A 15,714-nucleotide genomic window follows, 5' to 3' on the forward strand; every position below is an offset into this window, starting at 1 on the left:
ATAAACTCTTTGATTTTATTTGGGGTAAATGTAACTGGGGAGGGGCTGAGGAAAGAATCTTGGAGGAGGGGGAGAGGAAGCAGGAAAAGAGAGGATGGGGGAGAAGAGGATCAAGTCTGAAGCTGGGAGTGGTGCTCGCTTTGGGTGGTCCCGCCACCACGTGTGTGGGCCATCAGTGGCCACGGGGGGAGCTAGCAGGAGGGGCAGGAGCTGGCATGGGAGCAGCATCAGGAGCAGGCACCATGCTCACAATGACTGCTTGGAGAGCTGCGCAGATGGTCCAGCCCTGCTCCAGAAGCTCCTGTCAGGTCTCTCTGTGCAGCTAGAGGTCCTCCTCCAGTCTCCGGTCCTGTAGGTCCATGAAGCGCTGGAGGGCTTGCAGGGTAGCATTATGCTCCCTCTGCAGGTCCTGTGGCCTCTAGTGCTGTCAGGTCATGCGGGATTGGGAGGCTACCACTGGAGGTGTTGATTGCTCCCCTCTTGCAGCTGGTGCAGTTGTGTAGAACAAAGAAGAGGGCAGTCATCCCTGGAGACAATGTGACTGAAGCTTACCCCCTCATCTCTGAGGCAACACCAAAAGGCCTTGGGTCAGATGAAGGTGATGTTCCATCTGTGGCCTAGTTAGTGGGCCCGTTCCTACAGGGGCACAGATTTCCAAGAGGGAGCCTCACTACCCCCACATCCTGGGGTCAAGCAGGCATGGGAAGGTGCAAGCCAGATCGAGATCCTGCAGGAGAGAGGGAGTCATGGGGAGGCTGGGCTTCTTTCCATGCCACGGACATGCCGGGTCCAGCAGTGGTGGCGTTCCACAGGGAGAAGATTTGTATCCCTGCCTGTTGGAGGAGAGGAGGGGCAGGATACTTGGGGGAGGTGTATGAGAGCAGCAGATGCTCCTGCACCTCGCCACACTGTCCTCAAAATGAGTGCTGCCCTGAGAGTGTGGGCATGTCCCAGTGCAGCACTGCTGTGTGTGTGTGTGTGTGTGTGTGTGTCCAGCCTCATTTTAGTGGTGGCTTCTGGAGGGAGGGTGTCCCACCCTGGAGTTAGGAGGAAGGCAGGCCTCTCCAGACACCCTGTGAGCAAGAGCACAAGGGTCTTTTGTTGCAGAGTCCTTGGGCTGTGTGCCTAAGAGTGGTGCCCCATGTGCACTCACATGCATAGGCTGTTGCGCAGTCCCCAGCGTGAGAAGACCGAGCAAAGAGCACGCAGCTACCCCTTGCTGCCTGCCACCTCCACCCATGTGTGTCTATGGAAACTAACAGCACTCCTCAGATGGGCCTGCCCTGGTATCAGATGATGCCTGGGAGACATCCAAGGTAGGAGGTACCAGCTTCAGGGAGAGCAAATCATCCTGGCTGGTGGGCATCATAACACTGCTGGCTTCATACGTCTGCTGCTTCTCCTCCTCAGTGTCTCTGCCCCCCAGGAGGTCGATGACAGGCATCTCCCGCTCTGAGTACACTACCAGGGGTGGGAGAGAGGGACTCACCTTTCCCCCTAAGATGAGGTGGAGTTATATGTAGTAGGGGCAGGTCTGGGGTGCTACCCCGGAGTGGTAGCTCCACTCGCTGGCCTTGGCATAGGTCTGCCTGAGCTCCTTAACCTTCATCCACACCTGCTCCTGGGTGTGGCTGTGGCCCTTAGTGTTCAGTCTCTCAGCCATAGATGTCGGCATTCCTGCATCTGGTGCGGAGATCCTGGAGGTTGGTCTCATCACCCCATACCTCAATGAGGTCCAGGATCTTTGCACCAGACTAGGAAGGTGCACACCTCTTTTGTCTAACGGCAGGGTCCTGGGAGCTGGCTGCCTGCTCAATTGCAGCAGTGGAGGGCTCAGACGGAGCACGGGGATGGCTCGTGTTAGCAGGGACAGCTGTGCAGACTGCTACTCTGTGGTTCAGGGCTGTCAGGGCCTGCCATGTACTACAAGCCTTTTCTCCTAAGGCTGCACCTTTGAGGCCTGCAGGGGAAGGTGTACTATAGAGTTTTGATGAGTGTGGACAGAGGGGCCAGCTGGGCACCCATGGGAAGGGCTGAAGGGCAATTATTCCAGCTGCACAGTCTATACATGCACTATTCCGAAATAGCTATTTCAGAATAGGCGTTATTCCTCGTAGAATGAGGGTTACAGACGTTGAAATAAGCCGCCCATTTTTTCAAAATTATTTCAAAATAACGGGCTTGCTGTGTAGACATTCATGTAGTTATTTCGAAATAATGCTGCTGTGTAGACATGCCCGCTCTCAGATAACGAAGCTCCTTAAACTACCAGAAAGGGGAAAAAAACAGGCAACTCTGGTTCCATGAAGATTTCTTATCAAATGTGTTTCTAATTAGTTACATATAATAGAGAGCACCAGAGGGATTTGTTCCTTGTCACAGAACTCTCAGTGCCAAATTTCCAAAATGTTTAGCTGAAGCTCCTGAGACCAAAGAGGCAGTTATGATTGTATGTGATCCAGTGATAAGAGATGCGCCTGATCTTAAGCAGCTGAAATAACTGTCAGTGGGAAGTGGGGGCATTCTTGTTTTTTGAGATAATTACGTTCGATGCTCATCTGGTAGCAAACACTCAACATCACATTTTCACAAGTAGGGGCTCCTAAAAATACTGGAAAGGATTTTTTGTGGTTGTCCTTTAATAGCAGTTGTTGGTTAAAAAAAAATCTAAAAGTCAGATGATGTTAGCATTTGGAATGATTGTGACTAGGCAGTTGGAAAAAAAAGAAAAAAAACAATAAATGGTCTAGTAGCACTTTATAGACTAACAAAACATGTAGATGGCATCATGAGCTTTTGTGGGCATAGCCCACTACTTTTTTAAACATAAAGGACTCTGCTATTACAAAGTGGCTTGCTGCATTGTATTGACCCAACACCGTGTGCTTGCTTTCCAAGACATCTTTTAAATCAGCTACTGCACGCGTACAACATGAAACAGAAATCAGAATCTTTAACTCAGTCAAACTGCCCCCACCACAGTGCATGTGTAAACAATATAAAAAAATAAAAAGGCTAACTTCATGAAGCACTGAGAAATTAATAACTGCCAGAACTAAGGTTGCTTAGGAAGCCTTATTTTTGCCCTCATTTTGCTTTGCGTCACAACTTTGTGCTAAATCATGAAGGTGCTTTTGAAAGTCCCATCCTTAGAGAATGGACCTGTGTAAGTCAAAAATTAGCTTGCTCATAAAGAGTAACATCAATATTTAGATTTAAGGTTTAGTCTGCTAGACTAAAGCTTTATTAATAATAATTTTAAATAAAGGTTGCTTATCCAGTTGTCTGACAATGGTTTAATTGTAATGTAAGAAATGTAATACATAAATTTAAATGTTGTTTTCATATGATCACAGGCAAGATTTTTCAAGTAAAGTTAGAACAATGTGTGGAGGCTTAGGTTTTGGGTAGAAAGTAGGATGACAGACCATATGTACATGTTGAAGTGTCATATCAAGAAGTACCAGCAGAGCAGCACAGGGATCAGTTTTAGATTTAATAATATAACTTACTTACAGGCAAGTGTAAACAACAGTTAAACTACAGTACAATCCTTACACCTAGTTAGGAAGTCAGACTGTAGCAAGAATGAGAGAGAAAGAGAGACATTGTAAAAGAATCTAGAGAATGGAGAGGACTAGGCAGAATTTAACAGAATGAGATTTACTTGAGATAAGACAGATTATAGACCTATAAAAGGTGAAAATGCTAGTGAAAAAGTAGTAAAGTGGGGAAAGATCTGGAAGCAGTACATTAATTCATAGTAACCTATATGTTTCACAGTGGAATGCTGTCAAAAATTAGAAAATGTTCTATTGGACCATATAAAAAACTGAACATTATAAGAAAGGGACGTATTTCTTTCTTTCTTTTCCCCCCTAGAAATGTGGTAAAGACAGCCATAGATTCAGAGCTGTCCTGTCTGTAGCATGGTTTGGGATGGCCACCCTAACCCTAAGCTCCAGGGAGCCCCGCGTGACCACCTCAACCATGCTGTGGCCAGGTCCCAGGGAGGCCCAGATGATTACCTGGGAGGAGGGCCTTGGCAGAGGATGACAGCAGGGAATGATGCTCCTGTCCTGCACTCACTGGAGCGGTGGGATCCGGAGGAGCCCAACAGCATGCTCTGCTATGCCTATCACCCTCTCCCAGCCTGCTGTGCTAGGCTTCCCCACAGCAGTGGGGAGCAGAGTGCCTTGGCCCCAGGGCGTGCCGCTTCCTACCGCGGCAGAGAAGCAGGACATGGAGGGCTCAGAAAGGGCAGACGTGCAGAGTGAAATAGGGTGCCCTGGATCCCACCATCTCGGTGAGTGTGGGAGGGGGGATGACACCTGCTGCCATCCCCCCAGCTCTCATTACTGTGCGAGGGGACAGAGCATGTGTGGAATAAGGGGGTGGAGTGGGGAGGGGGACATGGCAAGAGAGGGGCATGCAGCAAGAAGGTTGCCATGGGCCTCACACCCGAGGCACTGGAGCGGGAGGGTCCCTAAGACCTGTGACCTCTATGGATGGCCCTGCTTAGATTACAATGTACAATATGTACTTCTCATGCACAAAATAAAGAGATGGAGATAGTCTAACAAAATACAAACATTTTAACAGAATTAAACATATGAAACAATGTCAGATTAATGTAATGTGTATGGCTTGAGGAAAAGGGAACAAAACAAAATGGAATCTGATAAATTTGTGAAGTCTTGAGGCAGAGGACATTCGTGGCATAACAATGAGAAATGCCCATAAACTAAAATTGGGGGAGGGGAAAGAGTATATATTATAGAGTTGTTCCATAAACCTGTAACACATACAAGATCCAGGGCCAATAGCATGAATTACCAAACATACAGAAATGAATCAGGAATCACTAGCAAATAGGAATAATAGTCATTAGAAAGGCATTTGCAGATGTTAAGATTTATTAGACATTGGAATAAATCATGAAAAGGTTTTTTGAGGTGCTAACAGCAGGCATGACTAGACAATGTGTCCGAAATTAGCATAGGAAATCTGCAGTTGAGAGGTTACATTTCCAAACTTGGAATTTATGATGTCTCTAGTAAGGCAAAAATGTAGCCATATGTGTAAATGTGAAGAGAAGGGCAGAAATAAAGTGTTACCCCCTTCACTTTCACAACATATGCATATTAGAGAACACAAACCATCAAATGAGTTTCATTCCAGCTTTTCTACTTCCACTGACTAGTATAGTTCAAACTCAGAGAAAAACAAACATTGTCAATGTTGTATTAAAATGAACATTTGTGAATAGTGTACCAGATAGTTTTGTATAGTAGTTCTGAAATGTCATAAAATACATGTACAGAATTCCCTCTAGATTCCTCACCAACATGGTAAAATAGCTATAAAAAAGAAACATCTTCCAGATATTTAAATTTAACTTATGTGATTGCAGAATTAATAATGTATTATTTCTTTCTTATTCCTCTACAGTATGCTGTATGGCTAGTCTTCTGGGTCACATGGAATGTGTTTGTTATTTGCTTCTACTTGGAGGCTGGGGACCTTTCAAAGGTAATTTATCATCTGATATGTCTAGGCCATCAATACAGTATTAACATGCCCCCATTCAGCGGCTAAGTCTTCTGCTACTTATCCTCTTGGTATCATTTAAATGAGATTAGCATGATGTAAACTTTGCATATTCTGTATATTTTACCATTCCACATCTCAGACAACTTGAGGTATTTTGATTTTTTTATATTAACTATACTTTAAAAGGAAAATTAACTTAATTTTTTTCTGGTAGTTATTCAGTGCAAATGCCACCTTTGGGAACGATACAAATGAGATTCTATAACTACAAAGGAAGATTTTCTTATTTGTCTTCTCAAGGATAAATGTGTTCCTTTGGTATCATTTAACTTGCATATTGCTTTGCTGAATTCTTTCCAGAGGTCTATACTACAGTGTAAAAATGGTAAAACGAGGTGTCAGTCGTTAAATTAAAATGTAAACTGAGATGCTAGGATATACAGGCATTCATTGTGGTACGAATCTCGGTTTGTTATTCAGAATCTGTGATGAGCTAAGAGAAATTTCACTGAATCCAGAAAAGAACCAGACTCAGAGTGATAGCCATCTTAGACTGTATCTGTAAAAAGCACCAAGCAGTCCTGTGGCCCCTTAAAGACTAACAGATATTTTTGGGCATTCACTTTCTTGGGTGAAAACCACTTGGTCAGATGCATGGTGCAGAAATTACTCCAGAACTCCTTGTTGTTTTTCCAGAAAATAATTCATTTTTCACTCTTACTCCACTGTGTAAGTGCTGCCTCTCAAAGCACTCCCCAGAATATAAATTGAGTATACTATTCAAAAGTATGTTGCGTTCTGATGTGTGCTGCTCCTGCAAAAGTTGGATGAAATCCTAGGCTAATTTGTTACTGCTGCACAGTCACAGCGTGGCAACCGTATCGTTGTGCTTCAGTATTCTAAGTTTTCTGTGTAAACCAACCTCAATTGAAGTCAATGGTAAAATTCACTTTGACTTCAGCAATACCAGAGTTCACTTAACCTATTTTTGAGAGAGGAAAATGTGCTGTTCTTTCTGCTTTTGTAACTTTAAACAGGCCCACTCTATTAAAGAACTGGCCAGTGATACAGTAAATGCGATGACCTTCCAGACACTACTTTTTGTTGCTTTACAAATGCTATGTATATTGCAGAATGAATTATAACAGTCTTTGTAACAAACTAGTTATGCTTATGACATCATATACAAGCTAATATTTTGTGTTAAACTCATCCCTACTTAGACCTGTGCTTTGTATACGTTGCTTTGTGTACAATTGTTGCATACATTGGCTAGTCTCTGTCTGTGAATGGAAGTTGCTTATTGCAGACTGATTTGAGAAGGAATTAATATATTTTAGCATTGCATTTTCATGGTTAAAATTATTTAAAAACAACATAAATGAGGTGTTCTGAATAGATCCGGGCCAGAGCTGAGATTTTTTTCAGAAGTTGGGGGGGTCTAACTGAGGCCTATATAGTGGGTGCATTTGAAAAGTTTATTTTAGTTGCACTGGTATGCTCTATACTTCGAATGGGGAATACCCAGTATATTCCCATTATCTAAATTAAGTTTTCAAGCTATATGTCTACTCTCCTGAGGCTGGCCGGGGGTATCACCTCTAGGGTTGCCAGGTGTCCAGTATTCAACCGGACAGTCTGGTTTTTGGGCCCTCTGTCCAGTTAAAAAAATTCAAAAAATACCAGACGTGCAATGTCCGGTATTTTCTGGTTTTCAGGCTGGGCACCTGACGGAAGCCTGGCAGAGACAGTGGGTGTGGCTGGGAGGTGGGGCACGATCGGCACTGTGAGCCTCTGGTTGTGTCTGATGTTTGAGTTATGCCTTAGGGAAGAGCAGAAGTCCTGTCTGTGCTCCTGAGCACTGTTCAAGCGCATTGAGGAGCTGTAGCTGGACTCGCTCATGCTTCGCCAGGACCATGCGTGGGACAGGCATCTCCCTGGGATCTGCATGTGCCTGGGTCAGTCCCACTCCCCACCGGCCGATTCTCTCCCCCCTTGTTCTCCCCCCAGCCAGCCTCGCTCCCCCCAACACCCTCCTGGCCAGTGCTGCTTTCTGCGGCCCAGTTCTCCTCCCCCCAATCTCCCTAAGCCAGCCCCGCTTCCCCGGCCAGCTCTGGTTCTCCGCCCCCCCCCCCCCCCGACCAGCTCTGCTTCCTGCCAATTGCTCCCCTCCCGATCTCCCCTGGCCAGCCCCACTGCCCCCAAACCCTCCCCCCCACCAGCCCTGCTTCCTGTCCCCCTGCCCCTCCCAGCCAGCCCCACTCCCCTCCTGGCTGGATCCTCTTCCCTGATCAAGTTTGTCCGGTATTTTTTCTGAAGCTACCTGGTAACCCTAATTATCTCACAGCTAGGCATTCAGAAATGCTGTTATAATGAATGGTTAAAGTGGAGAGAGGAAGAAAAGGTGAGTTGATGGATCTAGCCCATGAAGGAATGTTGCAAGGCTTTGGTGAGGATGGTTCCGTTTAACCCTAAATAAAGTTGGTACCTACAACACTGTTATTTACCAAAACTAAGCACATAATTTGACACATCTGCAGAAATTCAACAGTCTAAGACATTCTGAAGCAAACTCATCCTTGTTGTAACACATTGCGTGTGTCTTCAGGCCACTTACTTCTAGCTATCCTGGTACATCTCGCATTGAATTCTCTTCATACGTGTATTTTCAGCTGAGAATAAGTATGAAATCAAAGCTTGAATAATACTCAGGAGTACTGTCTTCTGTTAGGAAAGACACATTCAATCTTTAAAAGATAAAGTACTGAGCTGGCTTTAAATAGAGAATAAAAAGTAACCTTTAGGGGAGCACGGAATTAACCTATATCTTCCACTAGGGACTCTGCTAAAGTCATAAACAATGAGAGAGGCAACTTATACAGCATAGTTTTAGGAAATGCTAGATTAAAGTTACAGCCTAATAATAGTCCATCTGGGCATAGTTATTTTATATGTATGATATATAGCTTTCTACCAAATAAAATAAAGCCAGACATTTTATTTTTGGAAATGTGAAGCTTGCTTCTACTCTATGGATGTCCATTTTATCATCACCTAGTAATTTAAAGAAGACCATGTATTTCAAGCTGTTAATATATCATATTAGTGGTTTACTTGTTTATTTTTTTCTAAATTAATTTTTAGTGGCTAAGGTCATGGCATTTTTATAACTGTGCCTTATTACAATGAAAGAGCCCTGGAAAGACACTGATATTTTTAGAACTATGACATTATGACCTATTTAGTGAAGGAACTAAAGGATTACCAGTGAACAGCCATATGGAGTTGTTCACATTCTATGCCAATATGCGGAATGTGTTTCTATACAATGGAGAGTGGTATTACACTTTTGAGTATTTTCCTGTCCCTGTATTTGTTCTTTTTTGGCGACTGGTTAGTTTTTTTGTTCTTTTTTTGTTTTGTTTTGGTAAATGCCTTTGTTGACAATGTGACTTCTATCCAGAATAATTTGTTCATTTCCAAAAAGAAACTGGTTGTGTTTGTTGGGATTTTTAAAAAACTACTTGATTGATGTATAGATTTATGCCCACTTCATAGTATATTCTGTTACACAGTAACCTTTTTAAATAATATTTCACTGGCCGTGGTCTTTCTTTCTCATGGGCCGTATGGAGATCTTCTTAGGAAGGCACCATGCACAATATAGATGGGAGTTCATTGGCATCTGTAAGAGAAACAGATAAAATTACCATTTAAAATGTTTCAGGGGTGGAGGTAACCTATGGAATACAAAAGGCATAAAGTCCCCCAGATAACTATATGCATATGTTATGCCCATGTAATGAGCATACTGTCAAATATTGAAGAAAACGTATTTATTCTTCGTAAGACAAAAGCAGAATGAGTTTCCATTACATTTTAATTTTGCATTTACCACTTTAAAAAAAGACAAGAAATGTTTACAGATGTCACTGGAGTGAGGTGATTCTGCGACTTTGTTGGGGAGCATGAGATCAATTAAATGTAGGGCTGTATTCAGTATTACTTATTCAGGCAAAACTCCCTGTGGTTTTCTGTGGGAGTTTTGCCTGAACAATAGCTACTAAATAAAACCCCCTCAGAAAAGAAGTGCTGTGAATGCTTATGTAACAAACTTGGTTTCAAGAACATGGAGGCTTTCACCAATGACATCTATAGATGCTGCAAATTCCACAATAATGTATTCCGTATAACTAGTGTTGGTTAAAACTCGAGCAGCCGCATTCTGGACCAGTTGACGTTTCCGAAGGCTCTTTAGAGGTAGCCCTACATAAAGTGCATTACAGTAATCCCGTCGGGATGTAACAAGAGCATGGATCACTGTGGCCAAGTCATGTTTGTTCAGTAAGGGTCGCAGCTGGCGGATTAAACAAAGTTGCCCAAAGGTACTCCTGGCCACTGAAGAAATCTGATTTTCAAATGTTAAAAAAGGGTCCAGGAGGACTCCCAAGATGCGTACCTGTTCTTTCAGGGGGAGATTAATCCCGTCTATAACAGGTGCCATGCCACATTCACGCACAGATGGCCTGATGATCCACAGGACCTCAGTCTTATCTGGGTTAAACTTCAGCTTATTTGACTTCATCCAAACCGTCACTGCCTCCAGACACCGATTTAGATCAGTCATTGCCATACCTGGTTCTAATATCACAGGGAAATAGAGTTGGGTGTTATCTGCCTATTGATGGCACCGTCCTCCAAAACTCCTTATTCCTTCCTGGCTAGATTTAATAAGCCATGAAGGGCAGGGGTTAAGTGAGCACGTGGTTGGTCGCACTCCTCCAAGCACCCTGTCCACATAGCTCTTCTTCGCTGTCAGCACCACCACAGAGTAAGCTCACAGTTCAGCTCTAACCCGCAGCCGGTCAGACTCAGCTCTAGTTCTCCTCCAGCGGCGTTCTAGCCGTTGCACAGACTGTTTTGCTGCCATCAGCTCCCTAGAAAACCAGGGAGCAAACTTGGCTCGACTGGTCTGAAGAGGGCGCTTAGCAGCAATCATATCAACTGCCTGGGCTACCTCGGTGTTCCATGTATCAATTAGGGTATGTATGTATAGGACTATTTGCCAAAATGGCTGAACAATCCCTCAGGGACCTCAGAAAACCCTTCGGATCTATCCGCCTCCGAGGGCGAATCATCTTAATTGGCCCTCCGCCTCTGTGGAGTGCTATATGTTAAGATGATAACAATTGCTTTGTATACATTCAGCTTTGTCTTCAAGGAAGCTGCCAGATGTTTTGGAGTCTTCAAAAAGCAATGTTTGCCTTCCTGAGCCCTTTCATTTCCTTGGAACTGGTACCTCTTTCCTGATGGTATTTCCAAAATAGGCCACATTGTCCACTTTCTCTAGTTTCTCTTCATCAAATAACATTAAAATAAGACAAAAATTCTATTCAGAGTCACCTCACTGTAATTCTAAAGTATGATAGCACTAACTTCAGTGGAGTTTCTCCACAATTATATAAAACTGGCAGAGTTCTGCTGATCTACTTTTTCATCTTTCTTGATTGTTGATTGTGTAGGTTAACTTTATTTGCATTTATGTCGCATTGCCTGACATCTTCATTATTTTAACTGAGAAAGTGGAACATTGCACTGTAAGTTTGCTTTCTCTCTCTTTTTCTAAAATTACACACAGAAATACATTAAAATAATGTTATATTTTCAAAGCCAAGAACTAAAAAGTTTAGGAAATGCCAGAATTTAGGTTGCCTGTGCAAATTGAATTCAGCCCTTTTGTGTGTATGAATTATGACATAGTCTTAGTTGCATGATCATATACAGGTTGAACCTCTCTAGTCCAACACTCTCTGGACCTTCCAGTGCCGAACCAGAGAATTTGAGAAACCATAGGAGGTCAATATTGCCTAGCAGTATTACCAACACTTTCACTGCTTACTGGGCTCTTAGAAGATATTTAGGGATAAATTAGATTTTAATAGCACAGAACACCGAGAGTCAGGCCTTGTGCCTATAAACAAACTTTATAAGTCCATAGGAAACTTGGACACCCTCATGATAAATGGACATCTAGCTGACTAAAATCATGCCTGACCACGGATGTTGCCACGCCAGAGAATTCCAGACTAGAGAGTTTCAACCTGTACTACTGCCTTACAGAAGACCCTTACTTCATTCAGTGCACAGGATGAATCGGAGAGATGTACAGTCAAACAGATTGTTGTCTGTAAGACTTCTGCCTTATTAGTTGCAGAAGTTGGAAGGTGTATAATGAATGAAGCAGAAATGAGTGGATGGTGCTATTCAATAACTTACTTTCATCTCATTGTTCACGGTGTGGTCCCAACTTCTATTTACTTCAGACTATTTGTACTCTAAGAATACTGAATTATTTTGTTTTTATTGCTAGGCACTCTAGTCATGGCTATGATGCTCTTCCCCATAATATCTGAGTGATTCACAAACTTTAATGAATTTATTTTGAGAACACCTCTGGGATGTGAGGTAGTATTATAAATCCCATTGTACAGATAGGGAACTGAAGTGATCAAAAGTGATTGCTAACTTTGGAATTCCAATCTGAGATGCTTAGGGGCTGGTTTTCAGAGTACTTAACACTGTGTAGCATTTCATTCCTTCACAGCACTGCTCCCATTGACTTCAGTTGTAGCTCTGAATGCTCAACACTTCTACAAATCAAAGCCCAGGGACTCAGTAAATGAGGAACACACAATTAGTGCCCACTTGTGAAGTTTGCTTTAAGTGACTTGCCCAGTTTCACACAGAATTCTGAGGCAGAGGTGAGATCCAGTTCTTTAGGGTCAGCATTCAGTTGTGTTAACCATGAGGCAGGTCCAGGACTAGAATGTCCTGTAGATGTCATAGACCATCTGTTCCTATCCCCTACTGGTTGTTGCTGTTCCAGGCTTCCCCCCCCCTCCCCCCAACCTCCTTCATCCTGACTCTTCATCCCAGTGTCAATCTCCAGGCCCAGTAAGTCCCAGGGTTTGTTTTCCCACTTGGAGCTCTCCATATCTTTCTGAAACTTCCTCCTCTCCCACACAAGTTCTCAGACTTCTTCCTCCCTCTCAGATCCTCATTCCAGTCTACTTACTCTTTTTTCTGTCCTCTTCCTATGCTAGTTTCTTGACCCTCTACTTTCAGGTCAATATTCTTCCTCCTCCATGTAGTCTGAGTGTATTCAGGAGGAACATAAGAGAATAGAAGAGATCATCTCTCTTTCTAATTCTGAACAAAGGAGCATGTCCAATTCACAGCAGAAGTTCAGAAAATTGTTACTGAACTCTAACAAGTCTAAGCATGTATGAACCAAGATTTTTCAAATTGGCTCAATTTTGGTATCTTTTAATGGGGCATCCCCGCTACCAAGAGTGACTTTCAACCACATTTCTAGCTCCGACTTCAAAGCATGGGTGCGCCAGAGCTTATCAATTAACTGGTTGTAAGAATTTAACATGAGCAAACAATGCTCCTCACCCTGTCTTATTCTCCAAAATGGCTGAAATTTGCCCAAAATGCACCCTGAAAAATCAACCTGTAATAGACTTCTTGCATGTCAAATCTGAAAACAAAATTGTGGCAAAATAATAAACAACCAAAAGCACGGCGTTATTGCCTTTTGCCAAAAGCAGGTAGTGCCTATCATTTGTGTTAGGATTCACAGCTATTTAATGAGGGATCAACAACTTGTGAAAAACTAAGCAGTGTGTTAAGGAGATTCAAATTCTGTTTGTCTGGGCTATTCACAAGGAACATGTGGGTTTTGAGATGTCTTGATCTTGGGACTGTAAATTATAACACAGAATGTTTCTAGGCCCATGGAACTGAGAGTTTCGTTCTTTCTCCATTTCTTGTAACCTGGATCCAGGTAATTTTGTCATTTTTTTTATCAGTTAATCTAAAAGATGGCCAGAGAGGGTCTAATTTTGCCAGCAGCTTCCATTTTTTGTATTCTATGTTTGTTTGTTTTTTTGGAGAAAATAAGCTTATACTATTTAATTCTTTCACTTCTGTGGCTGCTGCACATCCTCTCTGGTCAACTGGTACAACAGCAGATGCAATTAAGATCAATGTTGATGGAAAGAGGACAGAGATATTAAACCTATGAAAGGGAAACTTTCAAACCTCATTTATTGATGATGTTCTGAATATAGACTGCACATATATCAGATGAGAGCAGTGTGAGTGGCTGGGTGCTGATCAGTTGTGAAAATCAAACTCTTTCATTTATATTCCTAAGTAGGAACTGAACTCTTCAGTTCCTGCCACAATTGTGGGTACATAGAGCTGCCATGTGCCATGCATCTCCTGTGGTACTCACACATCTGGCAGCATTGCCCGGCTGATACATCTCTCTTCAGTTAAACTATAAGAATTGCTGCTTCTGGCTATTAGAGCACAGTAGCATCTAATTTCCTCTTGTTGCTCCTCCTACTGGATCCCTCTGGAAGGATTAGCAGAGAGGAAGGATAGGCGGGCAGCAGTCAAGGGGACAGAAATACCTGTTTGAGTACTGGTTCCCTGCTCACTTTGCATCTACCCCTCCCAAACATCAGGTTTTCCTACTAGCCTTCTCTAGCCCTCTAGTTTATTCTGCTAGTTTTGCCAAAAGCTCTCTGTCCCCCAGTTTACACACTAGATACCTAGCCCTGGCATCTAACCCCAAACAACCCTCCAGCTACACATGCCCAATGATTCTCCTAACTTCCCCACCCAGTCCTCTGCATTCTGTACCCTAGCACTCATCTAATCCAGAATCCTATACACACCTGTCAGAAATTCCAGATTCCTTCCATCATCCTCTCAACTATGCAGTATCCTGGATATCTTCCAAGATTTGCCCACTTACCTCCCCCCCAAACACCCATTCAAATGGACACCTCAGGCATCCTGGTACTCACCCACGTGTATAACATAACAATCCCCACGTTTTCTTCTACCTTTTCTGGCTGAAGCTACCAAACTTCTACAGCTCCATATCCTGTCCTTGACCCTGCTTGAGTAGAGGGTGTGTCAAGCCACAAACTGAAGACATGGGCATATAGAAATTGTTGGCAATTAAGCCAGTTAGCTCAATACTGTTTATCATTTATATAGATTTAGATATGGAGCTCAACAAAACTCAACAGCTAGGCACTTTTGAAGCACTTAATATGCTGGAATTGGATAATGACACTTAAAATAAAATAAACTCAATTCAGTTGAAAAAAACGGTGGAGGAGGGAAGAAGAGAAAAAAAAAAGAAATAAAAAAATTAAATTCTTCCTTAGTGTAATTTGCAGGAGGGCAGCATTTGCACTAGGCACAAACTGACCCTATATTTTTTCATATCTGTGAGTGTAATAATAATATTGTTTTGGCTTCACATTTACTAATTATTTTCATGAGGGAGTGGTGGTTTTCAGTTGAATGTCAATGCTGCACATACTCTAATGATACAACCTGCAGGATGTTTAATTTTCAACATATTACCTTCCTTGGATGTTGTTTTAACAGATGTCCCGTTAAGATAACAGAGAAATTAAATTAGTTTTCCATTCAAAGCATCTGGTTAACTTTGTAGGTAAATGCCTTTGAGCACTAAATCTGACCAGGGTTTTTGGATAAATAGCTATCACAATGTTTTAAGTAAATGACTTTATTTTTTCACTTCTACTACTTAGGGCAGATTTGACATGCTTGATCATATATCTAACAGATGAAAATTGAAAATATGCTGGCAACCAGCAGTGTTAGGTTATTTTGAGGGTAGTTTCATGGGTAGATACTATAAAGCTTGCTTATGGTTCCAGTTAAATTAGTTTGCAGCATTTTTTTAACCTCAAGATCTCAGCCAGCGAGAATGGAACTGATTACAAAATAAATCTGTTTTTCTGTAGATTCAGCATATGGTTGAAAGCATTTATAAAAATTTGCATTTTTTTCTTTTTTCTAGGATTGGTATTGCACATGGCCATAGGAAATGATTCAACAGTGGGGAAAAAATACCATATGTGATTGTATGTTTCTGACTGGCATAGAATGTAGCCACATTATTGCAACCATAGCTTATATTTTATGCTAAGATTCCACGTAACGTGTGTGTGTGTGATAAATGCATAGTCTCCACATTAGTATAATAATTATGGTTCTAAGTGCAGGAAAACACATAAATAGCCTCTTAAGATAAACTTGCCAAAA

The 15,714-nt window shown here is 42.4% G+C and overlaps 1 protein-coding gene across 4 annotated transcripts in view; it reads left to right on the plus strand.

The window, feature by feature from the left end:
* The window catches only part of NKAIN2 (sodium/potassium transporting ATPase interacting 2), a 748,339-nt gene that overhangs the window by 402,894 nt on the left and 329,731 nt on the right, over nucleotides 1-15,714 (plus strand). For all 4 annotated transcript variants that reach the window (XM_006139449.5, XM_014581722.4, XM_014581721.4 and 1 more), the window contains one exon: nucleotides 5,452-5,532. In XM_006139449.5, the coding sequence (XP_006139511.1) occupies nucleotides 5,452-5,532 (81 nt within the window). The remainder of the gene's footprint in view (nucleotides 1-5,451; nucleotides 5,533-15,714) is intronic.

Source organism: Pelodiscus sinensis, chromosome 3 (genome assembly GCF_052426305.1).
Source record: "Pelodiscus sinensis isolate ZL-2025 chromosome 3, ASM5242630v1, whole genome shotgun sequence".
In the NCBI taxonomy this organism is placed as follows: domain Eukaryota; kingdom Metazoa; phylum Chordata; order Testudines; family Trionychidae; genus Pelodiscus; species Pelodiscus sinensis.